Source organism: Bacillus rossius, chromosome 3, assembly GCF_032445375.1.
Source record: "Bacillus rossius redtenbacheri isolate Brsri chromosome 3, Brsri_v3, whole genome shotgun sequence".
Taxonomy (NCBI): Eukaryota; Metazoa; Arthropoda; class Insecta; order Phasmatodea; family Bacillidae; genus Bacillus; species Bacillus rossius.
In genome coordinates this window covers 29698819-29710427 of record NC_086332.1, presented here as the reverse complement: position 1 = coordinate 29710427, position 11609 = coordinate 29698819, and the positions used below count along the sequence as shown (strand labels likewise).

Genomic DNA, 11609 nt, shown 5'->3' with positions numbered 1-11609 from the left:
TTTTAATACAATTGTAAACGAAAACGTATTTTTAAAAACTTTAAAACCGTGCGATGAATTAAAAATAAAACTGTTCCCGGTACAACCTAAGAAACGCTTGTAACGACTTCAAGCAGAGAAAATATCTTCTGTGAGTATATTAATAATGAGTGGCGTGTAATGAGGGTTATCACGACCAGCACGCGAGACCAGACTATCAACCTGGCGGTGCAGCGCGCGTCTGATATCGTAATGTGAGTGTTGACGTCATCCACTTAGCGACATGAAAAGAGATTGTGTGAAGCATATCTGTGCCAGACGAAAAGAAACACGCGTATGTAGTATCACATAAAAGAAGTAGGGCCTAAACCTTCAGGTAACGTTTGGTAGTATTCATCGTTGAGTTGGCGTGTGTGTTTGTGGGTTTGTGGCAAGTAATAAGTTTTTGATGTAGAATTTTACTACGCTTTTTGAAGCTTAGACAGATTTTGGTTTTAAAAAACGCTCTTTGGACATTTCTGTAACTGTCCGACAAACTAATTTCATTTTTTCAGTTGTTAATCATTGAATAAATTAGTTAGGGTTATCGATCAAACTTCAAAGAAAATACCTTTCACTCGTCCTTGAGGTTCTACTAACACTGCAAAATGGTTGCTTCGAGCTTCTTTACAAAGGGGTAATTTTTAGTCTTTTGATTTTTGGAGTCGTTGAGAAGCACATACCACTTGTCTCCCACAAGGTGAAACGGAGTTCTTTGCTAATGGGAAACGTGTCGGACGTTTCCTGCGCTCGTGTTTTCTGTTCTTGGGATGGTCCCGATTCCACCATCAATGCGTCCAGTCAATGATCCATTCTCGTCTCACCATGCCTAAGCCAAGGATTTTTTTAAAATACAATCTCCAAAGCAAAGTAAAACGTAATTTAATTGCTATGATGAGGAATTTATCTTTTACACATTTTACATTACGTAAATAGGGTTCATGAAATTATAATAAGTACCTATCATCAGTCATTGTAATATTATGTTTTTAAATTGATTCTTGAGCTTAAATTATAGGCTACAGGGATCTATTATTACGTATTGGATACACAGTATTTTTTTCAATATCTAAATTCTAACATTTTAATTTCAATCATGATTATTCTGAACGCCAAACAAAAATTCATTAAATTATTCCTTTTGCGAAATACAAGAAAGTATAAAACTGCTAATGACCTAAGGAGATTATTAAGTGTGGCACCTGCTATTGAAAATACATATTTAAATATAATATAACAATTACTGATATGTAGCAGCAAAACTTTGGAAAAAATACCTTTTTTAAAATATCTAAAATATGTGAAATGAAGATGAAAAACAATTTTTCCATAATAATTAAATAGGATGTTATACACCTAACTGTAAAAATTATGTATTTGGCTGAAATTACTTTTTTTTTTTACTTTATATGTCAATCACTGTATGCAAATTAAGAAAACAGGTAAGTTAGTGTAGCACTCATAAGGTCTACCTTCATTTAAGGAATTAAGAATGGAGGGGTGTATTTGTACAAATTTTGTACGATATAAGGAATTGGCGTTATTTAACAGTTTATTGACCTGGTTTAGTAATGAGTAAAATGGCGAGTGGCCACTTGTAAGAAATAAGTGACTACTAGCTTCAGTTGATTTAAAATAGGACTGCATTAAGTCACAAAAGAAATTACCGGTTTGGACTCTCATTAAGTTCCAGTTTTAATATGTTCATGCGTGTAATTATTTTCCTCCTCTTTTTCAGAATTATTCATCACAATAAAAAATGACATCCTGTGTTGAAGGGGACTCTGTGAATCCGAGAATTGACAAAGACTGGCTACAGAAAATATTTAGAATATCAGAGGACGACTCGAAGCTGTGTGTATCAAGTTACGAGCTGGGAAATATGGGTGGCAAGGGAGAGAACTACTTGAGCTGGATGTGCAGAGTCCAAGCTAATGTTCTGCGAAGCGGCAACAAACCAGACCAAATAAGTATTTTCGTGAAAGAACTGCCCGTGGGAAAGGCACTTTGGGAGACGATGGCCAAATCATCAGCATTCCCCAACGAGATCAAAGTTTACAGCCAGGTTCTTCCCAGATACCACGATATCCTAAACAATATTCGTCCAGGCACAAACGCACATTTCGCAGCAAGACTTATATATTCTGAAAACGACATGCATGTCTTGGCTGTTCAAGATCTAACTTCTGAAGGATTTAAAATGGCCGAAAGACGACAAGGTTTAGCTTTGACTCACTGCTCGCTCGTAATGAGAGCTTTGGCACGTTACCACGCAGTTTCTGTATCCCTGCACGATGAGGATCCATGTTTGATAGAATCGTTCAAAGAAAATTTTGTTACCGAAGAAACTTCCACAGCGGTCATCAAGAAGATTTATGAATCAAGCATCGGTGCAGTCGCCGACCTCGTTCAGTCTTGGCCTGTTGTGGGAGAAAGAACAGCTGGTAAACTACGTAAACTGTCAGTATCTTCCCACGACGTTGTAAAGCGACAGCTCCTGCCAGCTGGGAGTCGGCTGAACGTCTTGACCCACGGTGACCTGTGGGTTAACAACTTGTTATTTAGGTACGATGACATCTCGGGAGCTGTCCGAGACGTCAGGTTCGTCGACTTCCAAATGACCACGTTCGCTTCATTCGCTATCGACTTACAGCACTTCATCCACACAAGTCCATCTGATGATGTGAGAGCTAATCACACTGATGACCTGCTGATGGCGTACCATAGAGAACTGAGTTCAACGTTGGAGCTTTTGGGCCAAGGGCATAGAGTGATATGTTTCGAAGAATTAATGGAAGAATATGAAAAGAAGGGCCAGTATGGCTTAATCATGTCTCTTGTTGCACTCCCTATTATTATAGGCAATCCTGAAGATGCCGAAGATTTAGATCAGATTTTGAGTGAAAGTTTTTTGACCCAGAAAATGTACAACAGAGCAAATAACAAACAATATATATGTGTATTGAAAAGGATTTTGCCAGAATACGAAGCCAAAGGCTACGTTTGATTAGTTACAGTTTTGTTTTGCTTAGCTACTTCAGTTAACTTATAGTGATATTAAAATATATTTTATTTTCAATAACTATTTGATTTCCTTATTTACTGTACTTACATTTTTTTAATTTGCTGACAACATTTATAAATGGGATTTTATGTTCTGGTGTTATAAAATTAAAATACTTCATAATATGTTTAACCACTGTATAACTTTCTTAATACACAAGGCTTTCTCAAAAATATTTATGTTAAACTTTATAACAGACACTATGATGTGTACTTTTTTTCTTAGTAGTACTATGATGTTACGAGAGAAAAACACTCCCCAAGGTCGTCAGTCATTTAATGATTCAAACCTGCCTGATAAACCAGTAAAGGAAAAGAGAGTATCGAATGTCAAAACATTGAACACTTTGACGATACTTAAGCAAAAAAAGCACACATATTTAAAAAAATGTGAATTGTGATGTGCTGATACGCGGCGCACATGAAGTTAAATAAAATAAGTATAAACTTTATAAACATAAACATTATGAACTGTTGCCTCCCGTGCTCGTGTATGCCATGAACATTCTCCATTGTTTCATTGCATACGTTTCTTAATTTGCATACAGTGATTGACATACAAAGTAAAAAAAGTAATTTTGAAATAGCAACTGCCTTTGTTGTAGGCATATTATAGCCAAACATTCAATACAGGATAGACTGGGCTGAGATATAGGATTGCGCGGGTGTGAATGCGACAAAACAATAGCCGTAAGTAAGTCGCTACACCGGCCGTCCTAAACAGTAGAAACGCAACCATATAATATTTCCTAAAGACGATCTGTGTCCAATTGACGTTTTGTAAACAAGCTTTTGTTTGCCAACACTGCGAATGTCAGTCTAGTTTGGCCCAGTGGTCTTTTGGATAGATTTCATGCCTACCACTGGTAGGCAAAATTTATAATATCAAAAACTATAACCCTGAGAAACTCTTGTAACGTGAAGACTATAGTTTTGTGATGATAATAACTGTTTTTGTGAAAGTGTTCGTCTTAACTTCCAGTTTTAATTTGCATTCGTCTGACACAGACTACGTATCCTTGTTTTATTGAAGGACTGAACTATAGTGTTTTGTTTACCGCCTGAGTGAGCCTTGTTTACACTGTTAACTGTCAACTATCCATTGTTATTGTTTCGTCAGTCATAGGTTTTGCCAGCTACCCTGATAGCTTTAGTATTTGTTTACGTTGGAAAAGGTATAATTCTGGAGCCACATAAAAACATTTTTTTTTAAAACAACAGAACTTTGTTCATTGTAGATATGCATCCCTGTCTCACTCTTAAAGTTTCGTCACAAGCTCTATAGGCAAGTGTGTGTTGTTTTCGTTTATTATTGCTATTGCAGTACTTGTGTTTTACATGGCTGAAGTGGGATGAGTGCTGGATCAGAATCCAGAACACTGCCAATACCACAACACAAACAGCAATATACACATTACTACCACGACTGCATTGTGCAACACAGCACCCACACTACAGCGGAATATACCACCGAGTGGCAGGCTGCATACGCAACCATATATAACATATTATCTTTGAAAGATTTGTGTAATGGGAGTGCATGACTTGATGTAATCTTTTGGACATACGCCATTGCTAAGCACTTTTTCTGTTGAAGAAAACTAAAAAATACCCAAAAGACAAAAAACACAATTTAAGCAAGAAATTGCTGTTGTCAACAGCAACAGTTGTTTGTTGACCATATTCCTGTTATGGAATATTATGTGATGTTTATATCCTGTTGACAACAGCAATTTTTTGCTTAGTTTGTGTTTTTTTTGTCTTTGGGTATTTTTTAGTTTTCTTCAACAGAAAAAGTGCTTAGCAATGGCGTATGTCCAAAAGATTACATATATAACATGATAACATGATAACATGATAACATGATAACACGCTACGAGCACTACACAAAGCGATCCGTGTCTTTAGCACCAATCACACAATAGTCCGTTAAATTTACTGTCGTCAGTTTATGAGCGCTATCAGCTCGTCTGCAATGACCGCGAGTTGAAATGTGCTGGGATTTGCATAGCATGTCTTCGCGGGCAAACCGCTCGCGATGCCGTGCAGAAGACCTCGGTCTTGGCCTTGGCTGCGAGTTGAGCACAAGCTATAAAGATGTGACACGATTGCCAATTGTCTGCACTTGGCTCCTCCATCGCCTTGAGGACCGCCGGACCAAGTTGGCTGCACTTGCACTAAAGCAGGTACTGCCCGTACGTCTCGGCGTGGCTCCGGGTGTGCTCAAAATCAGTTCAAAACCAGGGAAACGTTTATTTAAAATATTTTCTTATTAACAGATTTTCTGTGAGAATTTTTGACGTGAAAAATCTTCACATCCGGAAGGGTAAGTGAGGCGAGGACGTCACCACAGCGAAAACGAAAAATCTCGTAACGAAATAACGTGTTAAAGTTCGGGACGTTAAGGAAAGTGTGACGATCAGGAAGAAAGTGGTGTAATTGATTTTGCTGTTTGGCGCAATTTTTGTTCCACTTGTACTTCTGTGGTGACACCGAGCAATAAGGTGTAACGAGGTCTTGTAGCTGCGGATACGTCAATTGCACCTTACACACAATATTCTGAAGCCTTTTAACACTACTAGAAATTGAATATTCAGGTTTATGAAAATTTTAACACCCATAACTTACACATAAACTGTAATTGTACTGTACTATCATTAACCCTAACGGCCCTCGAAATGTACGTGAGCTGAAGCAGAACTACAACTAGTCTGTGAAGTTTCATTTCTAACGCACGTAGGTTTTAAAATTGGATTTCGTTGTTATAGGACACGTTCTGATCGTTAAGTAAGAAGAAATCTATAGCACCAAACAATAACGATATAACTGATCACATTTGTACAAAGTTACAAGGTTGTAAAGTCTTGCGAAACATGAATATTGCTAAACAATCATTATGCTTAACTGAACTACATATAGTGTCACTGAGGTCAAAAGCAAATGTGCATGCAACTTTACTAGTTGCTTTTAGTTAAGATCAGGATGAATCCAAAACATTAGTCTAAAATCTAAATCATTTGGTTCTAGGGAGGGCACATGTATCTTATGTGTACGTAAACATAAATAGGTACGTGGTGTTGTTATCAAATGATAAGTGAAGCTTCCTACTAGTAATAACTACAACTTGTGCAATGTAGCAATTGGTAAATGTACCAATAATACTCAACGCAGTTAACGATGACTCCAAATAAATTCATACCGTTTTCAGTAAGTTAAATATGACGAAATAGAAAGACTAAAAATGTTATGAGAAATAGTCTATTTGCATTTAATTTCCTTCTAGATGTGCATACTGGGATAAAAAAACTCAGAACTTAAAAAGTGTTACAGCAACTGCATGTTATTCACAATAATATTATTACTATGGTGTCTAAAAGAAGACGTATTGCTAAAGTTATATTTATTTTAAATAAATAAACTTAAAAGAACGAAAATCATTTCCGGAACAGTTCTTAGAGGACATAGTGAATAATTTAATATATCCATCGTTACTAAACACATCTTATAATTTTCGTTAGGGGTTATATGAAATATAATATACACTAATATACAAGATGTTATGTTTAATATAATAATGTTATAAATGAAATATACTTTTAAAATATAGCTATCCGATCACAATAAAGCATCTAAAAATTGACATATAATTAAAACATAAACAATGTTTAGGATAATATTATTTTGACTTGTATTTTATGAATAAGATATATTTTTTATTCCCAATAAACATTAAGATTTTACTTGTGAAACGCACTTCATAAAACATCGGAATGGAAACACTCCTTACTATCAAATTTATTTTAAGTATAAAATATAGGGGAAAAAAATTTTTATGCTATCAAAATTTCAGAATATTTTTATAGAGTATATTTTAAATTGTAATTTTTTTACTATTCTGGCAGTTGCTCTAATATTAAAAATTAATCTTAATATTGGTAAACTTTTTTCAGGACGTCCGCTTTATTTATACTTAACAAACCAGTGAATTCGTATTCCAATAGCAAGCGGTTAAGGTGGTGTCGAAAACACACTAAAACAAACTGTAGTATCTTACTTAATATAGGCATAATATTTTATATCACGTATAAACGCCTAGAGTTATTTAGGTTAAATTTCATAATAATTATGGCATTTTAATGTTTAGGAAATAACTACAATTCCAAAATAATATAATTTTTTGTTCTTTCTAAAGGCAAAATTTACGCTTATAAAGTTTGACCCATGTAAATTTTACATGTGGGAAAAATACATAGCTTGAATTGTACTTAATTTTAGCTTATTTTCCATGGGAAAAGTTGCTTATGAATTTATCTTTCCTGTCTGCGATTAATGTCTGTTATGTGTGTGTTTGTGTGTGTGTGTGTGTGTAGATCACTGTGCGTGCCTATATATGAAACCAATCCCCGCTCCCCAATTTCAATTGACAGGCATTAACAACTAGTAATTTAATTACACCTAAATATCATATTCAATACACTAAAAGAAAATAAATAGCAAAAATTTATGTTCCTGATGTTTCGTACAAATATTGTTAAGTTATTTATGCCTTATACTTTACCAAATACGTGGTTTTAAAATAATGTGACATTTTAAACTTTTCTACTTTACCTCTCTTTATTTCAATTAAGTTTAGGTCATTTTATAGATTTTATTTGCAAAAACTTATTCTATTGAATATTTCGATTAAAACTACTGGCAAATCATAGCAAACCATTTGGAATGCGACAAGGAGCTCAGTAATTCGAGTCATTGTACATACCAAATGTATATGACTTTAAGCGCTAACGGCCTCCGTAGAGTCGTTTGCTTGCAAAGTTATCCATGAAAATATAATTACATTTTTTAATCTACATCTTCTCGTAGTGGGGTATTAAAAAATATTTCCTCGATAATTATTCAATGGAGATATTCAACAAGACTTGAACAAGTTTACTTGGTTTCCACAGGTAGGTTCTACAGAAAAGTGTAACTAGGCAAATCACGCCTTGCTTCATAACGTAAGTACTGGAGAATTATTTATATTGAATCCATCCAACTTCTTTTATTCGTCGTTTATTTTAATGCCATTTCCGTCACAGCAGTAAAAGACTTTTAGGCTGATTCTTAACTAACGTCCTTGTTGTTACTGTATAATTTAATATATATATATATATATGTAACAATGGTCTCAAATATGTAGTGAGTTATTAAAGTTATTAGGACAAATAATAGATACATGGTACAAATGTATTGGAGATATGCATGTACTAAGGAAGTTTATATGAGTATTTATTTAACAGCATATCGGGGATGTAGCTCAGTGGTAGAGCGTTCGCTTTGCATGTGAAAGGTCCCGTGTTCGAAACCCGGCATCTCCACAAATGTTTTACAAATTCGATTATGAATAACTAAGAAGATAGCGTAGACGTTTTCATAATTATAGGCATGTATGAAATGAAATTATTCATCACAATTAATTATTCAAATATTAAACTACTAAAGTGTTTTAAATGCTAATTTAATTAACATTACATATTTCGTATTACTGTACATGTACCATGCCATATATTTATAATAATTATTTTTAAATGCTAACATTACAAACTAATTTTTTTTTTCCTTACAACAATATTAATTTTAGTAAATAATATAAATATACGTTTAGGATGTTTGTCAAATAGGTTGTTTAATACACATTATTTTATGGAAAAAAAATTAAATTTAAAATATAACTAATTGAATTGACTTAACCCCATTGCTATTATTTTAATGTCTCAATTTGGTAGCAGATATTAATATTTTTATCCTACGAGTACTATGACAACTACTACTGTATTTGGACATTACTTTCAGTTTTTATATTGGTACTTTGTTTGCAGGCAGTGAAGAATTGAAGGATGGGGGACAGTTATTTCTGGACGTCCCGGGGGTTCTTGGAGAAGCTCCTGCAGGAGTCCAAGAACAACCGCTGCCTGTCCGTGCGCGACAGCAGCGTGGAGAACGCGAGCGGCAGAGGGGACAACTACATAAGCAAGCTGTTCCGGGTGACCGTGAACCAGGGTAACCCAGCCGAGAAGAAGACGTTCTTCGTGAAGATCCTGCCGGACGAGGGCATCGTGCGGGACATGGTGGAGAGGTCTTCGGCCTTCTCCACGGAGATGAGGATGTACCGGGACACCCTGCCTCGCATGAACAAGCTGCTGGCCCGCTGTGCTCCTGGGCAGTTCGGCAGCCTGGGGCCCGAGTGCTACTACCTGAGCAGCTCGGAGGAGCCTCTGGTGCTCGTCATCGAGGACCTCAGGGAGAAGGGGTACGCGATGGCGGACAGGCGGCGAGGCCTGGACCTCGAACACAGCCTGCTGGTCGTGAGGACGCTCGCCAGGTTCCACGCCTGCTCGGTCGCGGCGCGCGCCGAGGAGCCGTCCTCCGTGGAGACCTACGCGTCGAACCTGTTCTTCGAGGAGGCGTCGAGGACCTTCTGGGAGAACAACTTCAAGTCGACGCTGACGGCGATGGCGGAGGTCGTGAGGAGGTGGGACGGCTTCGGGGACGAGTTCGCGGAGAAGCTGCGCGCGCGGTCCGCGACCATGAGGGAGGACCTGGTGCGCCTCCTGCGCTCCAGGGACGACGCGTTCAAGGTGCTGCTGCACGGCGACCTCTGGGTCAACAACGTGCTCTTCCGCTACGGCGAGGGGGAGCAGGAGGAGGAGGGGCGGCGGCCGGAGGACGCGATGCTCATCGACTTCCAGTTCTGCCTGTTCGCGTCGCCGGGGATCGACCTGCAGCACTTCGTGCACACGAGCCCGACGGAGCAGGTGCGCGCGGAACACGCCGAGGGCCTGCTGCGCGCGTACCACGCGGAGCTTAGCGCCACGCTGCGCCTGCTGGGGCTGGGCGCGGAGACCCTCAGCTTCCGGCAGCTGCTAGAGGACTACGAGAGCAAGGCGCTGTACGGCGCCTTCGCGGCGCTGCTGTGTCTGCCGGTGATCCTCAGCGACGAGCGGGACGCCTTCGACTTCGAGAGCGCGCTGAGGGACGAGATGGACGAGGCCGTCATCGTCAGGCGGGTCTCGGGCGAGCCGTACTCGCGCGTGCTGAGGCGGCTGCTCGTGCAGTTCGCGAGCAAGGGGATCATTTAGCGTGGGGCGGGTGGACATGCTTATACAGCAACCGTGATGTCACGTCCCGTCAAGGTGACCCGGGTTTCATTCCTGGCCAGACCTTTTTTTTAGTAATAATGCCAGGACATCGACCTAATACTTCGGTGACCTGGGGCGCAAATCTGTATGATTCGCAAGGGGGGGGGGGCGGAAATTCGTGAGGGCGGGGTAAGGGGACGCGGCCCGAGAGATTTGCTTGTGGGTCATCTCTGGTTAGGGTGCTTGTATGTGGCATACTGTCAATATTTTAGTCTGTGTACATGCAATAAGCAGAAAACTTTTAAATGAACACAAAGTTTTTTTTTTTATATAATACATAGTATTGTCGTTTACGTTTATCAACCCCGTTTCACAGTCACGACTTTGCAAGGGGGAGTATTTCCGAGATTACGTGCATGACTGTGTCAATGCACGGAACTCATTCCGTCGCTGATCTATTGACCTTATTACCATCGATGCCAACCATACATTAAAGCGTAATTCAGTCAAGTACAATATATGTTTTGTGTGAAATAATCTTGACTTTAAATTTTTTATATACATTTAGCCTGCATAATTTTTAAGTAGTTTTTGTAGTTTATATGCATTAAAAAAAGTAAATCAAAGTGACACTAATAATGATACATGTAAATTCTTAAAATATTTTAGTTTTATGGGTAATCAGACATTACTACATACTTTTGTGGCTCCATAACATTTTTCGGGGACCAATTGACTAAGAATTTAGCGAGGTAATTGTATACGGTAAAAGCAGCACAGATCAAAGACGTTAGGAAAGTAATCGGCGATGGTCTACAGGAGGGGTTCCCAAAGTTTTAACAACTGCGTACCACTTGACATTTTTATAAATGTTGGTGTACCACTAGGCACTAGGCCTATTTAATCTTTTAGTTTTAGATGTTAATACACAAGCTATGGTTATTTTTTAATTTAAGAGAAAATTAAAATTTCTATTGCACAATGGCAGTTTTATTTATAACATATAACTCTGAAAACAAACAATTATTGACATTAATTTAAATTGAACTCCATTATAAACAAACAATTTTAGACTATTTCAAATTGTGTCCAAAAATCAATATTTATAAAAAAAACTACTTTAGGTGTTTAACATGCTGCAGTTCGTCCATTATCAAACTTACAATATCAGAGTCAATCGAACTCAACTTGACTCCTAATTCCTCTTCAACAATGATTCTGTTCCTACGCCTACCACCGGTTCGGAAACCCTGGTCTACAGTAAGAACCATCCCAGCATTTGACTGGAGTGGTTTCAGGAAACCACGGGAAACCGAAACCAGGCTGGCTGGATCGGGACTCAAACCCGGGACCTCTAGATAGCGAGTCCAGTGTCTTGTCAGAGTACATCGCCTTTCAAATTTCAGTAGA

The 11609-nt window shown here is 38.2% G+C and overlaps 2 protein-coding genes and 1 non-coding gene across 5 annotated transcripts; all 3 read left to right on the top strand.

Moving 5' to 3' along the window:
* The first annotated feature begins 366 nt into the window (after nucleotides 1-366).
* LOC134531422 (uncharacterized) lies at nucleotides 367-3126 on the top strand. 2 transcript variants are annotated; one of them, XM_063367124.1, is made up of 2 exons: nucleotides 367-409; nucleotides 1757-3126. In XM_063367124.1, the coding sequence occupies exon 2, from the start codon at nucleotides 1778-1780 to the stop codon at nucleotides 3023-3025; it is 1248 nt and encodes a 415-aa protein (XP_063223194.1). In that variant the 5' UTR covers nucleotides 367-409; nucleotides 1757-1777; the 3' UTR covers nucleotides 3026-3126. The 2 variants fall into 2 exon arrangements, with proteins under 2 accessions (XP_063223194.1, XP_063223195.1); XM_063367125.1 differs by having other exon boundaries at nucleotides 373-413.
* Nucleotides 3127-5202: 2076 nt separating this feature from the next.
* Nucleotides 5203-11178, top strand: LOC134531421 (uncharacterized). 2 transcript variants are annotated; one of them, XM_063367123.1, is made up of 2 exons: nucleotides 5203-5267; nucleotides 8940-11178. In XM_063367123.1, exon 2 carries the CDS (start codon nucleotides 8958-8960, stop codon nucleotides 10197-10199), a length of 1242 nt encoding a protein of 413 aa, XP_063223193.1. In that variant the 5' UTR covers nucleotides 5203-5267; nucleotides 8940-8957; the 3' UTR covers nucleotides 10200-11178. The 2 variants fall into 2 exon arrangements, with proteins under 2 accessions (XP_063223193.1, XP_063223192.1); XM_063367122.1 differs by having other exon boundaries at nucleotides 5203-5407.
* On the top strand, nucleotides 8367-8438 carry Trnaa-ugc (transfer RNA alanine (anticodon UGC)). The gene has a single exon. It is a non-coding gene; the product is annotated as a tRNA-Ala (tRNA).
* Nucleotides 11179-11609: the final 431 nt, after the last annotated feature.

Bases quoted from the DNA above. Each gene is read 5' to 3' on its own strand.
- LOC134531422 (XM_063367124.1), top strand. From the start codon at position 1,778: ATGACATCCTGTGTTGAAGGGGACTCTGTGAATCCGAGAATTGACAAA.
- LOC134531421 (XM_063367123.1), top strand. From the start codon at position 8,958: ATGGGGGACAGTTATTTCTGGACGTCCCGGGGGTTCTTGGAGAAGCTC.